Here is a 23,462-nt window from a genome sequence, read left to right as displayed (position 1 = left end):
CTACGGGGGAGGCAGACACAGGTTTTAATGCAGAGGAAACACAGCTTGCTCCTCCATCGCCACCCGCCTCTTCTGTAGTTATAATGAGAAAAAAAAAAGTGGTGTTGTTTCAAACATAACCACGTGTTCTGACTCTCCACAAATTATTTCCATTTAGCCAAATGATATATTTTACTTCAGTACGGCAGAGAAGAAAGGGGAATGTAAGGGAGAGATCTACCAATTCATCTAATTCGAAAGCCATGCATGAATCTCTCTTAAATGTACTACAAGTCATTCTCTGCTTACTTTAGGCAAACAGAAAAACTCATCGTGGAGCACTCATTTTCACAAAGCTAATCAAGAACATTAGGTCCCAACAGATTCATTCAATAGAAATATAATAGGCATTCCTGCTTGCTTTTAATCTTGCCTAGCTGCAAATGCTGAAATGAACAGTGAATTAACCCCGCCTTGGAACAGAGATCCTTTCAGAGCTGATTATCCTCTCTCTTATGGCTTATAAACACTCCAGACTCCCTGTATGTGCTTTCCTGGCTTTTGCTCTTTCCCCACAGCAGAGGATGGGAGAGGAGTAGAGTGGAGAGGAATGGAAAGGAGAGGATGCTCCCGCCTGCATGCAGCTAGGAAGGGGAGGAACAGGCAAGCTCTGAAGGGAGTACTGCTTGTCAGCATAACAAACACGACGCAGCCAAAAACAAGGCAGAAATAAAAGGTGGATGGGAAAGTGAGTTCTGGGGTGCCTTGGAGGTGGGGGAGTGCTTCTCGTGCATCACCAGCCATTCCCTGAATGAAGCTCCCTGATTTACCGTGCAAGACAAGGTAGTACAAGGCCATTCACGTGCTGTCATCAAATACAAGAGATTTTTCAAGCAATCTGAGATCTTAAATTGTTCACGGATAGCAGAACTAGCATTAGTACACTGAACAGGAAGAAAGAAAACCTATCATATTTCATAATGTCATAATGAACAAAAGCCTTTCAAAAAGAAAAAAAAAAGAAAAAAAACGGTTTTCACTGTGCTAAAGTAACAATCTAGACTTGTTGTAAGTATGTTATTCTTACAAGTAGTTCGCAGTTATTCTTGAAGGCAAGTCTTGGAGTTTCCTTAGCATAGTGCTGCTGGGGAAAATTTTCAGCATGTCCATCTTCATCTCTAGCCTGAAGGGAAATATAATGGCCTATTTAGGGACTTACAAATAATGGAAGGAAAAAAATAGCTAAAAGCATAACAGCTCAGATCATTAAAACAGACGGGAATCCCAAAATACAACATTATTTTAAAGTTTCTTTAAATACGCAGTATAACTTAAGATATGAGAACTTGGGATGCTGTTTTCTTACATAACTTAGGTTGAACATGCAAATTCATTGTGGTGTAATAAGTACAACAACAAAAGACAAACCCAAGATGAAATATTTGAGCTGAAGACTGTGAGTAACTCAGGGTTTCAATTTACTCCATTGCATTTTTCAGGATTACATTACATACGTACTTGTATAAACTTTCTGACATGCTTAAGCAATCCCTAGATAATGTATTTTCAGTTTAACAGCAAGGCCCCAAAAAATAAGTAAGTTTTCATACCCATAATTTACATGTAATACTATTATAGTTAAATGGATTCCCCCTCCATGTTTAAGTGAAGCTTTGAAAGGAGCAATCATCTAGCGAGAACAAAGATCCTTCAGTCAAATGTGGTCAAAATATTTAATGACAAAGATGCATTAAAAGTTACCGGTTATTCGAAACTATGCTGTTAATTAAGAAAGCTGAAGTTTAAATGGAGACATTACCAGAGCCCATTAGCAATCCTGCTTGCATATAGTATTTTTCCCTTCTCATCTACAGTGTTTTCTGCTTTCGAGTTGGAGCAAAAGGGAGAAGCAGGTGAAAGGAGGAGTGTCAGCAATACACTCATTACACTGTTCATTTCAGTGACACTTGCACTCCGTTCCGCTCCATCTCATCTGATCCCTGACTGTTCGCTCTCTCCCTCTTGCAGCCTCCCGAAATTCACAGCTGAGCTGTCTCCCTCACATATGGCTTGCATATAATTATGCACATTCCATTTTACACTGCATTAAAATGATGAGCTCCTGGCTCCCTGCCAAACTACTTAAATCAGACCCTGCCCAAAGAAGCCAGGGAGAGAAGGAGGGCAGAGGGGGGTGACCAAAGCGATGGGCAATGAAAGCAGGCAGAGGAGATGGACAAGGAGCAGGCAGCTCTGCTCCCTGTCCCTCCAGCCACCCCATGTGTCCCCCCGGGGCAGGAGGGTCCAGGGGTGCCCGGGTGCAATGCATATGCACCTTGGTGGCTGCAGCAGTGCTGGCATACTGTTCCCCCTCACACGGAGTGAACTGCCTGTTGTCGTGTGTCACAACCCAGCGCTGGCGTTCATGAAAGATATTTACACCTTGTAGGCTCTACGGCTTGTTTGCTTTCAAATAGGCTTCTGTCTCTCCCTAGGGAGGTAAGTGGGAAAGGGGAGCTGTGGGTTAACGGCACTGGGGGCTTTTAGGAAAACATGAAGGGGCTGCACCTCATAGAAAGCCCATTGAGGGCTTCAGCCTGGGCCTCTACTTGTCAGCCATAGGGTGTGAACAAACTCTGCCTGGCAGAAAATAACTATTTTAAAATGTAAAGTTTGTCCAAAAACGTTTCGAGTGGTGTCTACAACTGATGATTATTACAAGCAGCGGGAAGTGGGAAATGAGTTTATTCTGCACATTTCCTAGCAGCTTATGGGTATTTTCTTACACTGCCCTCAGTAGCTGCAGGGTGGAAAATGTTTAAAATTTTTCCTTCAAACCACAAGGAAGAGGCAGAGCATTCCTGAGCACCTGAAATCACTTTATACTGACAAAGGTTTAAATGTATTACTCTAATCATTACTTTGAAACTGAAACCTTTCTCACACAACAAATCTACCTCCCATGCTGTGTGGAATACAGTGTCTAAATCTGACTATGTTTTGTAAAGAAAACCCACCCAATTTTCAGTTTTCAAACAAACTTTGTCCTTCTCTTTCATCCATGAAGGAATACAGGCAACTCGCTGAAGCTCTTCCAGGTCATCTAAAAGACAGCTGGGGAATGAATGCCTTCAAAATGCCTCGCACAAAGAGAAACGGACCTGTCAGCTCAGGATCACAGGTGCCAATGGAATGCTCAGTGACAGAGAGCTTGTGAGATGCTGTGTGGGACACAGGTGTTATGTAGGGCTCTGAACGCTACCGGTGGCCTCAGACCCCTGAAATTGTATCTTGGCACTATTCTAGACATTGTGCGTGTGACGGTTGGCACATTTTAACCTGCCAATGACCCTCTGGAGCATTATCTTGGTGCACGCACCCACCTTGTAAAATGAAATGGATATCAGGGTGTTTGTAGTGCATGTGTCAGAACACAGACAAACCACACTGACCCTGACCTGCTTACCAAAAGCGCCAGTTGCACGAGGGTTATTCAGCCCTGCTGATGGCAACATGCCCTCCCTCCTACTGATCCAAACCTTATTTTACTTAACTTTGGACATCATGAAAATTTCCTAGTCTCAAAACCAGTTTAGCTACCTACTGCTGTAATTTACTCAAGCAGCAAAAGCACACCTTATTTAGCTAACTGGTTTCCATTGTGAAAAAAACCCTTTTCTCAGCAGTTAATTCTCCAGGGTTTCTCAGGGCTAATTCTTTACATTAGTTCATTACTACAGTCTTTCAGTTGTAAATAATTTGCAGAAGGAAACACAATGTCCAGCACTGTTCTAAGCACATTAAAAATGTGGTTCAGAGTTTATCTTGCCATGGTAATATTGTGATATGCCTGTATCTATCCCGGCTCATTCTCTATTGCTGCTGCACATCAGTAAGGGACTGCCTCAGCTCCACAGCATCTCAACCTCCCTCACTGCTGGCATCTACAGCTTCTCCATCAGGGAGGGCTGACATGGCATGTACTTTGCCTGTGATTGTTTCAAAGAAAGCAACTTAAAAAAACCCAAGCCAAACCTTTGGTGCCTCTGATTTTTTTAAATGCTTTTAAACTCCTAACATCGTTATAGAAATGCTATAATCAGAAAATGTATGTCCAAAAATGCTTGATGTGACTGATTGCATGTATGCAATATATGGTACCACTGCCTTCACAGCCCACTTTGTTCCAGGACAAAAAAGGCTTCAGCTCCTGCTCTGAACCTGGTACCATGGTGAGCACTGGTAGTTTTATCAACACAAAACTGCTGCAACTTCACTGTGGCAGTGCCTCTCCTGGGATTTACTGAATCTCCTAATTCAATAGCCTCTACTGGCAGGCAGCCGCCTTCCCGTCAGCTGCATGAGATCTGAGAGGGAAATCTGCCCATTGGCAGCCCATGGGATGCCAGGCTGGACACTCAACAAAACCGGTGGCACACACACTACCCTGGCTACTCCTGGCAGGAGAGAGCACATTACCCAAGGAGCACTGTTGACAAGGAAGATCTAGCGAGGAAACAGCAGTCAACGTGGTGGAGCTGGCTTGGCTATAAGGTCAGCCTGATGATGGGTTGTATGGGAAATTGTGGCCTTTAATTGCAGGTTAGATATCAGGAAACCCTTCCTAATGATAGGTACAGCAAAGCGCTGGAGCAGATTGCCTAAGGAGATTGTCAAAGCCCCATCACTGGAGTTTTTTAAGAGCAGATTAGGCAAACATCTGTCAGGAATGACATGCACAGAGTAGCTCCTGACATAGGGAAGCTGGACAGATGAGAACATCTCCTTTCCCAGGTTCCTTTCCTCTCTGCTTTCCACCACCCAACTTTGAGGGAAAATGGCAAGAGGGCAAGGCAAAAAATTAGGAAAAAAGAACAGAAAACAGGATCTGAAAGGACCTCTCTGAAAATAGCACAGCGTTTGATGTTCAGAGATATGTGTACTCATTAATAAGTGCATGATGACAACTATCTTTGGCTACACAAACTGTGCTATTTGTTCATAAGCCAGCCAGCCTATATTTGTGAAAGATGCCAATAGTTTGGAAACAGACTATATATTAAGTCAAAATTCCTTTTTTTTTAACAAGACAGGGAAAGAACAATCTACAGCAGAATTTCCTCCTCTCCAAAGTGCATGGATATTTGTTTCTCCATATTCTCTGAGAAAAATTATCTTGATCCAGACAGAGGATTTCTTAGCTTCAGTGTAAGCCTTTTTATGCAGCCTTAGCCTTGGGAGAGGAAATCTGTGCTTACATTTTAATATTGAGGGCAGAATCTCATGATAGTGTAAGTCACAAGGCAGGTTGAACAGAATAATTTATTGAGATGGAACTTGTTAATGCAAAGCTTCCATTAAAATGAGACAATGCATTTGCAATGAAATCCTACTGCTCAGTCCACAGAAGTTTAATGCCTCTTAACTGAAAACACCTAACATGTATTTTCTAAGAGCAATGGCCACTTGAGTAATGCAGAACGACAGAATATTAGGCTGCTTACTCAGGATAAAATTGCTGCCTGATTTCCATAAATGTCCTTTAAACCAGGTGAAACATGGGACCATTACTCCAGACATGTTAAATACAGGCATTAATTGACTGTTTCTGGCAGGACAAAAAAAAAGCAGTGAGAAATTGAATAGCGTTGCTATAGAAGCACAGATAACCACGTCGAGGCTCCTATCCCATGGCGATGAACAGAGGAAGTTCACATCACCCTTAATACTACTGTCTCCAGAGGCTGGCCGCAGATGGGAACTGAAAGCCGTGTTTCCGTTTCCACCACAAAGGTTATCTCTCCCTTCACTGAAACTCGAAGGAAATCCTCGGGGAGACCCTAATCCTTGAAATTGTAGTTCCTGTGCATTTCTGTTGTCCCAGATAATCAATTATCATGCTCTCTACATTCACTGTACCAACCATGGTAAAAATAGCACTAAACTTCCATCTGCTGAGTATATTCTTCCCAGAAATATGAACAGACTTGCTGTGGGCAGGGGCGGTGGGGGAGCCTGACATCAGGATGCCAGGTCATGGCTCCACACTGGGAGTGGAGCAAGGCCAGGGATAACGGTCTCGAGAGGACACCCCTGGTTCAGCAAGTGTGCAATTATAGGAGTGAGTGAGCCCTCAGCTCAGGGAAAAGTCTCCCCTCAGGGAAAGCTTCCACTGATGTTTGACGAGAGGCTTGCTCTTCACAAGGATTTCAGGATTTTCCTGATTCACTGAGTGAATTTACAAGCTTGTTGCCTCTCTCAGCTGTACTCTATTCACTAATCTCTACACTTGCAATATTTTCCACTCCAAGCTTCTAAAATCTTCTCAAGATTTTCAAAAAAGTTTTGAAGCATATCAAAACAACATCTCACAATTTCTCCCAAAAGTCAGATCAGTGAAAATAAAGGACCTAAAATCACACTGGTTATTTATTACATTGTTATCATTTACATCCCATTAAAATTAAGGTTATCTCTTTTGCCTGATCTCCTTTGACAACCCAGGTTAGAGGTGACCACACTACCCAACGATTCCCAGCCTGGGGTCTCTGTGCCAGCAGTGGCTCTCTGCACACTTGGTGGTTGTCTACAGAGAGCTTGCAGGTCACGTGCTACCAATTCCCCCTGTTTCCAGCTGCTAAAATGCATTTAAAGACAGCTAAAAATACATTAAATACTTTCCTAATGTTATTTTTCCATGTAAGCAACTGCTGTAGTCACCGCAGGAATGTCATTTGATCACCAAGGGGAGGGGAAGTGGTCCACAAGACAATCTGTCTACTGGAGGTGATCTACAAAGTTAAGAAGAAATTGGGAATATGCCCTCTTATAGCTTCCTTATTAAGTATGCAGAGGAAAACCAGAAGGGCTTTTTTGATGACTTACTTTGCTGCGCCCTCTCCTCTCCACACACATACCACCCCAATGCGCACACACACATACCAACACAGAGTGCACCTCTCCACCTGGTATTTAACTTAGGAATTGAGATCTTGTCTATGCTTGAAGAAGTCACCAGTAGATAGAAACCTGTGGAACAGTATCAGCATGACAAACAAAACCTTGGGACTATCTGTGCAACTCTTTCCAGGACCTGAGCAGAAGGTGTACTGCTGGAGACAGGTTTGGGCCATTTTGTTGCCTGCTATCTCTCCACAGCCTTCCTTGAAATCTCTCACTGGCACTCAGCTGCTCCTGGCTCCTACATATAACACTACAGACTCCATAGTTGTGGATTCCCTTTCACAGAGTGAAGCTACATGGTCACTGAGAATGGGCAAAGATGTCCCTGCAAAGATGCAGTCCCTAAGTAGACCCTGAGGTTCAATTCCTTGCAGGCATCCTCGGCAAGACAAGGGCCCCTATTGTTGGCATATCTCTTGGTAAGAGCTGCTTATGCTTTACTGTGATATGTACATTATAGACAGTGATAAATCTAGACCCAAACTCTAACCTTTGTTTAAATTTCAGTTGCTATTTCAAAAGCAAATGCAAAATCTGAACGCAACATCACTAGTGGCAGTCTGGATTAGAAAAGCATCTTGAATCCACATGTTCAGGAGAAGGTTTGGTGTGGAACTGCCTCCGGGTGCAAGCGATCTGGCTAGTATGATTAGAACCAGAGAAAATACATCATTCAGAGTATCCTGCAATCTTCTCCGTTGTGCTGACAGAAGAAATACTCCCTGACTTCAAAAATAAATAGTCACCAGGTCGAACCTGCTATTCTAACCAAACCCAGCCCACACTTCCTCATTGTCCCTTTCTGAACACATGTAAAAACTCCTGGGAAACAGACAGTTTTGCTGAGAAAAGCTGCCCCAGAAAAATGCATTATGACAAAGAAGAAGAAGGTGCCAATCTGTGGAATGATAGGGCAGTGTTTCTGAAATTATCCTTGTCAAGCAACCGAGGAATGTCACATTCATTCTCCTGCATATCTGAAGCACACTAAAAAATCCCAACAAATGTGCCTGAAAACTTTGCAAATGATTACTTATGGATCTCATCTTTATTTGAAAAATGCTTGTCTTCCCCAGGCTATGGCTCCAAATGGTCCAGCTTTATGTATTACATTTTTTTCCTCAGAATTTCACAGTATAAAATTATCCACAGTTTATATTTAAAATGCAAGCTGCAAACTCTATTATAAAGCAAGTAATATTCTAAGTGAATCAAAAGGAAATACTAGTAACAGTACTACCCTAGTGCCTGCTAAAGTCATAACTTTATTCCTACTGCATTTAAAATTCACTGAAAACTGCCTTCCCCCAGTTTTGTTTCATATACTTTGTAGATTCCTGCTGGACTTCTCACCCTTCCAGGCAAAATCAGGATTTTCTTTTTATGCAGCTTGCAATGTTGTACGTACATTTATAGATCTTTCTACCAGTCATAAAATACTTAGTAAAAACTGATGACCGCCTTCAGTTTCACAATACATCAAGAAAGAGCAACTGAAGCAAAAATAGCAGTGTCTACTGCCCTGGGCCACTCTTCTAATTTTTATAGGAAGAGGACTAGAAGGATTGAGACATTAAATAACTCACAAGCAAGCAAAGGTGGTCCTACCTAGATCCAGTTGCTCCAGCAGGGAACTGCATTATGCCCTTAAATGAAAACTCCCCATTAAACCTCATTTTCCCATTGCATTCCAGACTTATGCACCTTTTTCCTTCCTCTATTGGCTAATGAGCAGTTTCTGCAGCTTTACCAGCTTTCGCAGGACTGCACTACCCTTTCCCTGACAGTTTATGGCATGTTGATATATGAGAAGTGTTCAGGTGGCTGCCTCAAAAGCTCATTTTTCAAACTGCACAAACCTTTACTCATATAATAAATTTTTAATAACCAGTTCTGAATTGTCAAAGAATAAATATGATAACAAACACATAACATTGAGATAATTTGAAATAAACTTTGTTTATTGCCCCTTTGAATGTTTCTTTGACAAGTCACAGCTGTGTGGGACCTTCATAAAAGTGAGCCTATCCTACTAATCTCACTCCTGATTCACGACAGACTTGATCCAGAGACACTAATGGACCGTGCTTGACAGTTATTGCAACATATTCAATACACAGCCTAAAATATGGCTAGGAAAGGAATGAAAATATACTACAGGCTTCCCAGCAGATTCTATTTTTGTAATGGGTAGCTCACACCAGCATAGCTGATAAGCTTTCCCTCTCTCTTCACGTTCCCTGCTTATTAGAATTGATGAGATAAAAATGTTTTCCCAAGTATTCCGTGTGATTCACTGTCAGGTAGCTCAAGTATCCCTTCTCACTCTGCTATCTCTACAAGGGTTCCCCAGCACAGACGAGAGACTCCTGTGCAGGGCAAGCACACGTTTCCAATCAGCCTGCCAGAGAAGCAGAGAGGCAGAAAAACAAAACACAACACCAAGGAAAAAAAAAAGGAAAGCAAAAAAACCCCCTCAAATGTTGGTTATGGTTAGCTAAGGCTCACAGGCCAAACAAATCACTGTCCCTAATGAATTTGTTTCAATGCATCTGCTTATTTCGAGCTTCAGCATTGTAAATACCAGAGCAACAATGCGGATTTTCTCTGATTGCAGTGTCACATATATGATTAATCATCTTGACTCAGAGCATATTTTTTTAAAGCAATTGCAGGCTGGTTTAATGAACTCCTCTCCCACTGGCTTTTATAGACTAGTCATGATCAACATACCATTAAGATAAACCTCGCGCCCCATCCCTCCCCCCTCTGACAGCTTGCCTTATTTGCCTCACAACAGTCAATATCCAATTAAGAGGCAACGGATTTGATCGATACAGAAGGTAACAATAAGACTTAAACAGCTGGTAAATTCTACACGTACTCTCTTTCTTTAATTCCCATCTTTGTGGTATACAAACAGCTCTGCACTTTGAATAAATTTGGAGAAAGAAAAATAATGGCCAGGTCTGGTTGGTAAAGCTTTCCCTCAAATGGGCTGTCTCTGCAAGCCATTCTGCAGCAATAAATGCTTGTCTGGGATCCGTGCAAGATAGGCAAGATCCTGTTCTCTGTATTTTCTGTGGCCTTTTAAAGGGTGAAAATAGAAATCTCTCCCTGCTCTGGTTATGAGCGACATGCCACTTGGGCCATTCACACATGAAAATGGAAGGGCCGTGATATTATTAAAGCAATCATTTATGAGCTGGGTAAAGGGATTACTGGTCTAGAGACAGGGGGCAAAACCCAACAGGAACAGAGCGTATGCAGGATAATAGGCAAGGAGAGGGTGAAAAGAAAGGAGGGGAAGCTGTGATACAAACGACATCTTCTACAACCTTAACATCATCTTCCAGTCTTTCTGCTGATGATGAATGGCTGCAATAAAAGGTGAGATAGTGGCAGTTATAAGCAGGACAAAAGCAAAACCCAGCTGGTGATGAGAAGTATTGGTCTTAATTCCCAACAGCCCAGCTGGAGGTCAGGGACTGAGGTCACAATATCACCACTACCTTTGGGTCTAGTGCCAGGCACAGCACTTCTCCTGCCACCTTTTTTGAGGCTTTTATTCAAAGTTTTACTTTCAAAGGCATTTTGAGGAGTAACAGGCCGATATGGTCCAAACGAGGAACCCTCCTTTTCCAGGATTTCCACCCTTCTTTAAAGAAGTCATGACCATGGGGGATGCCACACTGTCACTGACAAACAGGACACAACTCAAACACCTCTTAGCTTGCTCCCAGTGGTGGCAGAAAGTTATTTCTAAATCACAGTGACGTGCCTGTGTTTTCCACTGCCCACTGCAACTGTCACGCTGAAGGATTCCACTTACATGTATCATGTCTAAAACCAGGAAAGTGTCTGTTCAAACTCAAAAGAAAGTTCACAGATCTTTCCAGGCAATGGGAGGCAATCAGCTATAACTTATCTTTCTAACTGGCCTTGGGATTTGAAAAGTCCCATTCTGATTTTTCTCCTTTCTGTCACAATAAGATGAAATGTACTGCAAAAAGCTTCTGTCTTCCCAGTTCCCTTCATTACCATCTTCCATGAGGAGCAGCTGCAAGTCTACTTCAGTCCCCAGGGCTTATTAGACTACACTTTTTTTTTTTCAATTCTGTGCATTTTTATTACAGGAGAAAAAAAAAATCCCTACCTATTCTAACTCTTAAAGACAGGAGATGCTTCCACTAGAAAAAGAAGCAGGCAAAAACACATTTGCCACCTTTTTCTCTTCTGCAATGACTCCAATGGCTTGTTTGCTTCCTGCACCCCTAACCTGTCCTGCCTGGCCCCTTACCACAGAGCAGGGGCTTGCACTTTTTGCTGTTTTGCCACTTCTCCCGTAATCCTGATCTGCTGTTTCCTACTTCTAAGTCACAGTTGCCTTCAAAAGCACCCCCTGAGGCTGCACCAGGCTCCTGCATACTCCCACCCAGCACTGCTGTCTCCTCGTGCATATGCATGAGTATGTTCATACCACCCCTACCATTTCAGGGTGGCACCATCAGCTTTTTAAAGCTTTCATGGGTTTATTCCAGCCCCTGATGGGCTGGCCTTTATACAACTCCTACTTGCCCAACACCTCCAACAAATACTTTGCCAATAACGTTGTTTGCAGGTCTGGCCTTCTTTAATACTTCCTCACTGTCCAATGGACTATTTGGTGGCACCTCAAATGTATAGCCATTGCACTGCTAGGCCTACTGAAGTCCAGCTGGTGTCCTATGCAATAGGTCTTCTGTCATAGATCTGTCCCATTTTCCTCAAAGATGGAGCTACTGCTTCCACAGGGAAGAAAAGAGACAGAGCTAGGACATTCCTCTGCAAAGTGGGTACCACAGCTACAGAGCTGGGAGCTGCCAAAATCACACCCCCTGCACAGTGAGTGTCCCCTCCATTCAAGGGCTGGCCTGAAGCAGCCAGGTGGGCTTTGCAATATTCAGAGTGTGAAGTGTTCCTCGTGCTTCTCCACTCCCAGGTTAAGAGGCCTGCCTCTTCTGTCACCAGTGCAGAGACTTAATGTCTCTTTTTACGGCAGAGTCGAAATGATGTCTGTCTAAGCAGTCTGGAGAAACCTGCAGAAATGTGGCTTTTGGCCTTTCAGCCAGCATGCACAGCTCCACAAATTGCCCATTGTTTGGCCAAGAATTAGAGGTCTTTATTGTGATCACCACGTATATTACAACAGGAGACAGCAAGGCTTGGGGAAACCTTTCCAGGATGCCTTTATTACTTACACTACACAAAAGTACGGAAACATCAAGCAAAGAACCAGCTCTAAATATACACTTTAAGCACATTCTCACTCTACTAAGTATTACCTTTATCTGAAAAACACTTCACGTATTTTTCTATTCCATATCTAGTTCCACCAGAATCTAAGACTAAATTCTCTTGTGTGTATCCAGACTGTTTTGCATTTGGGTATCAGCTTTGTAAAATGCAGTAATGGTCTTGACCTTCATTGTTCCTAGTGCACTTTTCTAGACTGCACGTAAAGCTTCTCTGAAGCGAAGGAAGCGCCTGATTGACCTTCACACAATCACCAGTAAAGCTACGCTTTGGCAAAGGCCAGACAACTAATGACAGACATTCAGCCTAACATAAGACTGAGGCCAACAGACAGGAAAATCCATCTGTGTTTCCCAGTACTACTAGCAGGAGGGGCACTACAGTGGTAGCCATTATTGTCTTTTCTTTCACAACAGGTTGGTCAGAGAGAAAAGAAGCTAAGGAATCCTCTTTTCCTACTCAGAGTGTGAATTCCAGGAATAGAATTACAATTCAAATTAATTACTTCTAACCATGTAATTAATGTTCGTGTCAGTTTATTACAGGCATCTTCACCATCGATGCTGTGAAATGCAACTTTATGACTTCTTTTGTGGGAAACGAGATGGAACAACTTGCATTGTTTATATATTAATCATTGAATTGCAACTAATATTATTAATCTCATCCTAATGACATGTGTTCTGTCTTTTTACAGTAGCATTCCTTCCAGAATTAGACTATTTCACACATCTCCATTGTTCCTTTCTCTTGGTTTGGGGAGTCACTGATCACTGGCATCAAAGGAAGGGGAAATGAGTATTGAGCAAGAGGAGTTGCAACATCAGCTGCTTAGCAGGAAGGGGAAATCTATGAGTTCTTTTAACAACCAGCACACTTCCTAGTGCCCACTGGCAGAACATCTCACACAGTGGGAGGTAAGGTTTAGAAAACTGAACCACTGTAATCTTTTAAAAGCAGCCAGGGTCTCTTTCTGAAAGTCTAGGTCATATGCCTGGCACTGCGTCATATGGTGTCTCTCTTCCACCATTTGTTTATTTGCTTCTGGCAGTTTTGGCAGTGACGTATCGGAGTGAAATGCACACCACTCCATACATATGGTGGGAAGAATCTAGCGCATCAGTTGAATGCATACTGTACTGTATACACATTCTGTTTTATCTCTGAGCACAGCTGTGCTGTAAAAGCTTACAAAATGTGAAGCCTTCTGTGCAGCAAAAACATCGACAGGAGAAGCTGGCCTATAACTTATTAGGTTGTGACACAAGCCAAAAAAAGCTGGAGTTACAGCTGACAACTCCTGGCATTGTGCTGAAAAGCACAGTGGCTCAAGTTAAAGAGGGAGTGTCAGTCCTAACTTCATGTTTTGGGCTTTTGCTGCCGTGGGTCACAAATAGCATTGCTGTTTTGTTCTAGGACAACGATTCCCAACCCTGGCACATGGCTTCCAGCTAGTGACTGGCAAGCAAGCATGCAAATCATCCCCCCAGTGCCCCACTGTGCTCACAGGCAGCCTGCATTAGGAAGGGATTCAAGGAGAGGAGGGCAACAGCCAAAAAGTGGTCATGGCTCTCTTCCTCGCCTAGCACAGTAGCTTTCACACTGTGATCAGTCCTGTGTCTCCTCATCGCCCACCTTTTTGGGCTGAAGGTAGCGGAAACACATAGTGGGAAACTCTCCTGCACTGGATGGGCCAGATGCCTGGTAGGGTTTTTTCCACCACAACCTTGAAACACGGACTCTTTATTTTACTATGAATAAGAATGGCCACTGGACCAGATATAAAGGTACCCTAGCTGAAGCTTATCTCCAGCAGCAGCCAGTATCACCCTCTTGAGCACAACCTGAGGAGTAATGGGCCACCAGTCCTACAGGTACAGACCTGGCAAGAAGGTGGTGGGAGTGGATGTGTGAGAGGTCTGACAAATGAGTTTGGCCTGTATGCCAACTGCCCCTTGATTTGTTTTTAAATATATTTTACTGTGCAGTGCTGAGTTAGGTGACATCTTAGTACATTGCCTTTCCTACCCATTGATGGACTCTGTATGTGCCTGCATGTGTAGGGAGAGGAAGTGTGACAAGAAAGCAAAAGAGGGAAGGAAATCAGAAGGTGGGATGGCATTTTTAGGGTGCAGAGGAAACTGCCCTGATAAGAAAACTGTCTGGGGAGATCATATTTCCTCCCTGATTCCATAGGAATGAACTCTTCACACAGCTGAGTGCTGGAGCTGTCAGGGCTGACCTGGGTGCTTCCTCTGCATCCTGTAAGGACTCCCTGGCCAGAGAAAGCCTTGGCTAACGTCTGGGTGAAAATCCCTCCTGTCCGGCCCCACCACTGCCTGAGATGATACTGGGTCCCAAAGTGGGCCTCTGGCTCCAGCAGCTTCCTTTACAGCTACAGGTTGTAGAGAGCACAGCCTCATGGTGGGAGAGCACTCTAATATCCCACAAGCACTCAGCCAAGGGAATCACACTCTTTTCTGCTTTTCATCCAAACATTACTCTCAGGCAATAGCCCATCTGATCCTGAGGAGAAGGGAGAGCTCATCCATCCTGCTGACAGGAGCTGAGGGAGAAAGGCATCTCATGAGGAAGCTTTCTCCTAGCCTCCACCAATCCCTCAGCTGCCAACACAGTCATGGTGGCACCTCGAAGCCCAGCTGCTCCTCGGGCTGCCCAGAAAGCATTGGGGTAGTCCTGCGGCAGGGCACTGGCTCTCAGCCCACTCCCATGGCAGCCCTGCACCCTTGGGAATTCCCTGGAAGGATGACTGCTTTGCACAGCACATCACCAAGGAGGAAAAAATACAACCCCAGCTAAGGTTTGTTTGTCTGCCTCATTTTGTGGGATCATAGTTGCATGGCTCTGCCATTGACCTGTGTCCACCGCCTTCTCCCCCAGCCCTCTGGGTGACTCCCTGCCTGCCCCATGGCAAAGGGGAAAGGGGACACGGCTGTCACACTTCTGTGGGGAGACAGACAAGAAACAGCTATTTAAGGCTCAGGTAGAAAATAAAAGAGAAGCAAGGAAAGGTGAAAGTAACAAGCTCTTGCCTCAAGCTCTAATTGCTGCTGATGTAGTTTATTTTCAACAACTGACTTTAACTGCATCTCCACACTGGTAAGCCTTCTTTTTCAAATGTTATTTTAAAGATATGGCAGGCTCCTCCTTATAGCCAGGCCATGGGCTGCACTAAAGGAAATATTATCAGCAAACAGTAATGAGAGGTTTGGAACAGCTCTCATGTGAGATATTGAAGACCAAGGACTTACTTAAAAAAAGGACAATGAATATGACAGAAGTCTATGCAAGCTGCTATATTTTTATGTTAACCCCCCCATACTTTTTGTTATATAAAAAAAAAGTGGCTACTAGCTATTCATTAACTATCCATTGTTTCTCACAATGCAACAAGCAAGAGATTCAATAAATGGGAAAAAAAAATAAATGCAAGAAAATAACTCTTTGCAGAACAAGTCACCAAGCTGGGTGGTTTTGCAAGGCAAAACTATGCATGCACCCAGGAGGCATGTAATGCATTCTTGAAGGACACATTCATCAGCTATTAGCAACAACGGTACAAGCACTCCCACAGTAAAGTAGTTTCAAGGAACTGTACAGAGATGGCCTTGATGTGAAGAGCCATGAGTCTGGATTGCAGGGTGCAGGCTGATTTCTGCTGGAATTTTGGGACATTCATGTCTATCTGCAGTCAAGTTCTAGGAATTCACTTTGAAGGCAGGAACTCTGGATCTGCTTTCAAACCTCGAAAGTAACCCATGGAAATTAGCTGCATTTCTACCTCCAGAAAAAAAGTAAATAAATTGTTTCTGAAACTGGTGAGAGACTTAAACTTAACATGCACAGCAAGCACACCTGGTTACACTACACACTGGCTGAATGGTGGAATGGCAAAACCATACGCACCTCTCCTGAGGTACTGTACACAGACTAGCTTTTCTTCTTGGATGTGCTCTAGGAAAGGTTTGTCACTGAAGGACTTCTGCAAGCCAGGAGGTCACAGCTTCTCTGGACTTCCAGATTCTGGGTGTCTACCCCTCTTGTGAGAAAGTACAGTGCTCTCAAAACTAAACAATTTCAAATATCCTGACTTGGGCCAAAATCAGATAACTAGACTTGAAACGTAAATATCCACAGGGAAACATGCTGATGTCATGAGAAGCGCAGCTGAGATAATTTCACTCTGATTCCTAATTTTCTTTCTTCTATTTTTCCTGTATTTCTGAATTCAAGTACCTGGCTATTTAGGAAACCAACTTAGGTTACACTCCTAGAGATACATGAAGTTACCAGAAATGTCATCACTCGCATGATGCCTTTTATCAGGACTTTAAATCTTTCCCTCCTGATATAAGGAATGCAGAACTCCTCAGATGAATTCAGATAATTACAAATGAGCACCCTGGAAAACACCACTACTGGAATGGGAGCTTGCTAAGGTATTGCCAACTGCACAGAAATTTTCCCTACAACACACAAGCGGGAAGACAAAGAGTAATTGTAGATGTTAGGAAATTATTTTGTCTAGACCCTTAGCAGGACCTTTAACATCTTCTCTAATGCCTTGGTTTTGTCTGGGATAGAATTAATTTTCTTCCTAGTAACTGTACAGTTCTGTGTTTTGAACTTAGTCTAAGAACAATGCTGACAACACACCAATGTTTTAGTTCTTGCTAAGTACTGGTTATACTGATCAAGGACTTCTCAATCTCTCATGCTCTGCTAGTGAGGAGAGGAACAAGAAGTAGGGAGGGAGCACAGCCAGGACTAGCCCAAGGGGTATTCCATACCACAGAGCATCACGCTTAGTGCAGGAACTGGGGCAGTTGGCCAGGAGAGACCAATCACTGCTTTGGGATGGTCAGCAAGTGGCGAGCAATGATATTGCGCATCATTGTTGTTTGTTGGGTTTTGTTTGATCTCTTTTTGTTACTTCCCTTTTCATTATTAGTATATTATACTATGCCTTATTTTAATTATTAAACTGTTCTTATCTCAACCCATGCGTTTTACTTTTCTTCCAATTCTCCTCCCAAACCCACTGGGGGATGCTACTTAGTTGCCACCTCGGGTTAAACCATGGCATTTACTAAAACTGGGATTAAAAAAGAAAAGAAAAGAAAATACTACCCTTGGATACATATTTAACAAACTCTGATAATACAGTTTTCCTAGCTGTATTACCCAGGTCTTTCAAAATCCCCTTCAATAGCTCCATTGGTTTCTATGAGACCCCCAAATCTCCTGTAGCAAGTCAGATCTCTTGCTACTGTCAATCACATGCTGTGACTGGTGGAATGGGGAATATTTAGACAGCTCTAGACATAGAAAGGACCATGTGGTGATGGAAAGGAAGAAAAACCTACCAGCTGTGCAAAGATATGACATTTCACTTTAGAACATCCAGAGGAGAAGATACAGCAGCTTCACAATGTGCACACACATGTGGATGTGAATGCATCTCTAGGTTTAGTTCCACTGCCCGTGAGAAGTAATTGGAAACTCTGAAGTCAACCCTTAACATCCTAAAACTACAACTGCATTGCTTCACAAGAGGGTGCAGCTGCCACATACAGCTGAGGCTGGTCAAAGCTCACAAAAGTCTATGTGATTTTTTTATATTCTTTTTGAATCCTTTCTCACCCCCTGTTAGAAATCAGGTGCTGTCTGCTGTAGACAGAAGACTGGGAAGCAGAAGACCTTAAGAACAAAGCTGAAAAGGGATTTTTAAACCATCCTTGTTGGATCAGCTAGATCAGACCAACTTCCATTTTTTCTACATCCTTGCTCATCTCTCCACACAGTGAGGAAGACCTGTGTTATTCTACAGACTGACTTAAATGGAAAACAGCAAAATAGGAGGCCCATATCTAGGCCTCAGCAGGGAGCTGACCTGGAATACTCACAATAAAATTGACAGGCTTGATGGCTGAGTGGATTTAAGCAACAGCTGGAATCCGATGAGTCTAAAATCACTTCCTGCGAGAAAGCTGATTGGGAGAGTAAATCTTTTATGGATTACATTCAATTAAGAGCTTTCACATCACTGAGAGGCAGCTAGACATCCATGCACAATATATGCTAAAAATAACTGAGTTCCAGGTTTACGGACTGAGGCTGAAAGCAGAGACTTCTGGAGGTTGTCTGCTAGGCTGGGTATTGGTTGGTAGTGATTAATGAGAAAAAATAACCAACAGTTTTGGAAGGAGGCTGAACTCTAATCATCCCTTCAAGGGTATCTTCTCTTCAAAGCATTTGACACTGTCCCACACTACATCCTTGCATGTAAATTGGAGAGACATGGATTTGATGGATGGACCATTCAGTGGAAAAGGAATTGGCAGTCCTCAGGGGTTGGTACTGGAACCAGCGCTGTTTAGCATCTATGTCGGCAACATGGACAGTGGGATTGATGCGCCCTCAGCAAGTTTGCCAGTGAAACCAAGCTGTGTGGTGCAGTCGACACACTGGAGGGACCTGTTGGAGCAAGTGCAGAGCAGGGGCCACGAAGATGATCAGAGGGCTGGAGCACCTATCCTACAAGGACAGGATGAGAGAGTTGGGCTTGTTGAGCTTGGAGGAGAAGCTCTAGAGAGCAGCCTTACAATACCTAAAGGGGGCCTACAAGAAAGCTGGAGAAGGACTTTTTACAAGACCATGTGGTGATAAAAGAGGTTATGGTTTTAAACTGAAAGAGGGTAGATTTATATCAGGTATTAGGGAGAAATTCTTTATTGTGAAGGTGGTGAGACACTGGTACAGGCTGCACAGAGAAGCTGTGGCTGCCCCATCCGTGGAAGTGTTCTAGGCAAGATTGGATGGGGCTTTGAGCAACCTGGTCTAGTGGAAGGTATCCCTACTCATGGCAGGGGGGTTGGAACTGGATGAGCTTTGAGGTCCCTTCCAACCCAAACTATATGATAATGAAGCACGAGGCTCCTTTATTCTAGTTATATCTGATATGCAGGAGATGGGCTGATTTCTAAAAGCTCCCACTTAACAAGAAAGGCAGCAAATCTTTACACCAGCTACTTTTAGCCACAGCACAGAAATCAGCAGAGCTGAGCCCACTGTGCACACAAAGGCTTTCATTCCATGGGCTCCCAGGGTGCAGGAGCTGTGGGGCTCTTAGCAAATCTGAAATAGCTCTCATGGTTGGAGATCAAGTCTCCACAGTGAAGCTTCATGACACAGCAAAGGCAGAGAGACAAGTCCCGTGCTGCTGGAGCAAAACAAGCCAAAAACTGACTAGAAAGACAGCATGTCTCTTAGGAAAGGCATTTAAATGTGACTGCTTTTATGGTGCTAATATTTGATTTTAAGCAACAACTAAATTTACAGTTCTTACAATATCTGAGCTAGAAAAAAAAAGGTAACTGTGGGTGTATTTTTATAAACAGGCTTATATACCCCTGCTTTTTCGACACTGGCTGCCTATAAAGTGACACACTGAAAAGTGGCCCTCCTGGGGTTTTTTGTTTTCTTTGATTTTTTTGTCTTTTTTACAAAAAATAAAAGGAAAAAAAAAAACCCAGAAGTAAAAGGAAGATCATATGAACATAAGCATGAGGAGAAAATAGCAAGAGCTATATTCTGGCCTTTCTAATAATAAATAAGCAGCCTTCTTCAAACCAGCCCAAAACTCTATCTTTCAACCTCATTTTTTATCACAGTAAAGTATTAAGAGGGACTGATTTCTTGCAGAAACTTCCCATTAAAAGTATGTCACAACAGTAATTAAGACATGACAGATGGAGATTATGATGTGGGTTCTGCATTTATGCGACAGTGTTGGAGCTGAAAGCCCATGCAATTCCCTCTTGCAAGGTCATTTGGGCTTGGATTCTTAGAAGACCTGGTACAGGTTAAGCAAACAAAGCCCACTGTTTGGTTTTCTTCAGGGAAAATTGGTTGCTTCATTTTGTCCCATGCTTTTGGAAATCCCAGACTTGGAGACAGGAGCAAAGGAAAGCTTTTCCCTCATTCCAGACCTGCAACAATGACAGGACTGGCCACAAATGCCCAGCTGCATCAGGGCTGCTCAGGCATGGCACTCCCCAGGGGGCACCAGGACACCCTCCTGCTCCCTTTGCAGGTGCTCCATGGAGGAAGGGTGCAGGAACAGCCCCCTTGGCTTGCACTGTGCCTTGTGGGCACCTGTCCTCTCCCACTGGGAGCATGCACCTCTCCAACCACTACAGCCATCGATCACAAAGGAAAACAAAACAAAACAGCATCATTTCCTGATACGTAGCTGTCTGGTGGTGGGAGAGGCTGCTTCTGGTGAAACTCTGGCCAAGCTGCAAATTCACCACAGATTGTCAGCTGTCAGCTGGCCAGTTCACAAACGATTACCTTAAACACTTGACCCATGCTGTGTCCTGAGTATTCATCAAGCAGCCACTGCTGTTTGAGCCCAGTCCTGTGGTACCAACATGAGCCTGACTTCCCTTTTGACAGTTACTACATCAGATACGCTTGATTTCGTTTTTCATTACAGCGGTGGCTTTGCGAGGGCGGATAGGATTGTGTTTTTTCGTCTGCCTTATAAAATCAACCTGTGCTTCAAAAATTAAGCCATGCTTTTTTGGTATTTTGTCACAAATCTCTGTGTGTCAGGCTTTCTTGACCATTACCCTAATTATGCTGAGGTGGGAAGTCATCTTGTTGTTCTCCCATCACACTAACAGGGACATCTGGGTCAACACAGAAAGCATACAGAGCCTCTTTGTTAAACAAGAAGATGCCATTTCTAAATAACCATTTTCTTGGTTATTATTCAGTCTCATTCTAAGTGGAGGTCACTGGCCTCTATCATCTAAGAAATAAGAGTACTATGATAAAATCAGCACCAGGAAGGACACTGGATTAGAAACAGTGAGCACAGAGCATGGATTTAGGAAGTTGAGAGGGTGTCCCTAAATCTCAGAAAATGTTCACTTTCCCCAAACAAAAATCTACCATTCAGGTCTTGAAACCTGAGACTCACAATAGGAACATGAGCTCTGTCAAACCAGCCGGGCTTTCTGCAACTTGGGACAAGGAATTTGGTGCAACAGCTCATGAAAACAGGTGGTGAGTGTCCAGTTCAGACTTGGAAGACTACAGACTACAGTAAAATTCCCATCTTCCCACCCCGCGATTTAAGAATTTCCATGTCAAAAGAAAATGGTCAGCTCAGCAAACTGAACTATGATGTAAAAGCCCTGTCTTTTTAATTACAATAGCTGTGAAATACACGACGCATCTTTAAGATCTTACAGTGCTGTTAATATAAAAGAACTGAAATATTTGCCATTATCTTATCAAAGTATGAGGCCCGCCTGCAGCTTACAGGAATATTTTATGAATGGCAAACCAGAAAGATTTGCTTTTTCATTCCTGGGTCACATTCACAGCAATGCAACAGTAAAGAATCAGCCTCTCTCTCTTTCAAAGAATTGATTTATTTCATTAAAAGCCAAGCCCTCTTCCTCTTGCCAACTGAAATAGCTGCCTTTGTATCCTTTAGTGAAATCATTAAAAAATGTGTCAGACTGAGAAAGATGTGTTTTGCCCAGGTATTCCTGAAAGCCATTGAGTACTACAAGTCAGCACTACGACATTATGCTGCACCACTCCAAGCATTTGTTTCCCTTCCCAAGCAGAGCATCATTGTTCTTATTTAAAAAATAATCCTCAGAAAGCTGAAATAATTATTCAGCCCAAACAGCCCATAGCAAGTGAAACAGTCTTTAGGCAGCTGTCATGGCTCAGTCTTCCGGAAGCTTTGATTTTAATGAAACTCATTACAGAAAGAAATTAACAGAAATTAACAGGAAAATATCATAATTTGTCTTGTTTCAGAATGCCTGAATGAAGACAAAAGGCTCTTTAACATGACATGTAATGTGACCAGTCAAAACTCTGTGTTGCTGAGTCTCGCACGCTGAGTAAATAAGTCCAGAGTTGTTTATGCTGCAGCTCCACAGTTTGGTGCAGTGAAATGAAAACATTAAATGAAAATACCCTGTCTTTGGGTGCTAAGGAGCCTGTCTCCTAGCATCTGTACACTGTGTGCTCATACAAGCATGCCAGAATGTTCAAGGTAATGAATATGCTACCTGTAAATATCCTAGGGTAATGAAAGATGAAGGGTAATAAACTCTCTGGAGAAAGGAACCATCTTACAGATAGCTCATGAGAATTGTTTCTTTCTGCAACACTCTTCAATGGAAGGGGGGAAAAAAACCAACTTATCTTTTCAGATTCATATAAGGTATCTGAGTTATCTCTGATTTCTCGTGCAGAAGCACAAAAAATGAACATTTCACTCTGGTTTTTAATCTGTGTGGAATTGACAGAGGAGCTTTAAGCAGGTCTGAAAGGCACAGATAACAACATCGAGATATCTTGGTTCAGGGTCCTCAGCCTCTCCTCTGGCACTCGCTAGTATGCTCCCCCTTGACCAAGCCTGCTACACCGCTGCCTCATCCCAGCCACGCACAACCACCTACAACACGGGACAGGCATCTGCTCAATAAGAGTGGCTGGGCTAAAATCCTCCCCATCTGAAACCAACTGAGTTTTAACTTTGACTTTCAAAGGGGTCAGGATTTAGACCCCAGGGAGATGTGAAAAAGAAAGAAACAGAGTATGTGCTGACAGGAGAGCAGAGAGGACAGCTGGAGAGCAAAAGGGGCATGGAAATCCAGACCATATCTATAAACCAAAATTTCCCCAGAGTCACTCTGCTCCTCATGGGGACCAGTTTTTGCTACAGGAATGTGAGGAAAAACTACTAAGAATCTGTTGAACATAAATAAAAGCATTACCTATTTGGCATTTGTTCCTTGCCACCTGCAGTGGCAGTCAACTCCGGAGGCAGAGCCATGTTATTTTGCCATAGCACTACGAATCTACTGGCAATGCCAGGGGAATAACAGAGACTATCACTTCTTAACACAAGAAATATGTATCAATATATGATAGAAGACAATGTAGTGATTCTGGGGAAAAAGCCTTTGTTATATGGAATTTAGAAACAGTTTTCTTCTGATTTCTTGTGGAGTCCACAGGAAGTGTCAGTAATGTCTAGAAAGTGCCAGGATCCATGAGGGCAGATACAGAGAGCACGTACAACAGATTGGAAGTGTCAAGGGAGTAAGCAGAAGTTGGTGGCAAGAGGGAGAGAAGGATGGGCAAAGGAAATCAAAAGTAACAAA

The 23,462-nt window shown here is 43.1% G+C and overlaps 1 protein-coding gene across 6 annotated transcripts in view; it reads right to left on the bottom strand.

Annotated features, from left to right (window-relative positions):
• The window catches only part of SOBP (sine oculis binding protein homolog), a 117,891-nt gene that overhangs the window by 51,499 nt on the left and 42,930 nt on the right, over window positions 1–23,462 (bottom strand). For 5 of the 6 annotated variants that reach the window (XR_009966006.1, XR_009966005.1, XR_009966004.1 and 2 more), the window contains exon 5: window positions 1,067–1,162. The exons of the other annotated variant lie outside the window; for it this stretch is intronic. Coding sequence is in view for 2 of the 5 variants with exons in the window: in XM_062624785.1 (XP_062480769.1) it covers window positions 1,067–1,162 (96 nt within the window). In the remaining 3 variants the exon portion in view is untranslated. The remainder of the gene's footprint in view (window positions 1–1,066; window positions 1,163–23,462) is intronic. 6 annotated transcript variants of the gene reach the window in all.

Source organism: Pezoporus occidentalis, unplaced genomic scaffold, assembly GCF_034315485.1.
Source record: "Pezoporus occidentalis ecotype Australia unplaced genomic scaffold, CSIRO_AGI_Poc_V1 ctg109, whole genome shotgun sequence".
NCBI lineage: Eukaryota > Metazoa > Chordata > Aves > Psittaciformes > Psittacidae > Pezoporus > Pezoporus occidentalis.
Note: the sequence above shows the minus strand (reverse complement) of the source record. Positions and strands in the feature narration are given on the sequence as shown.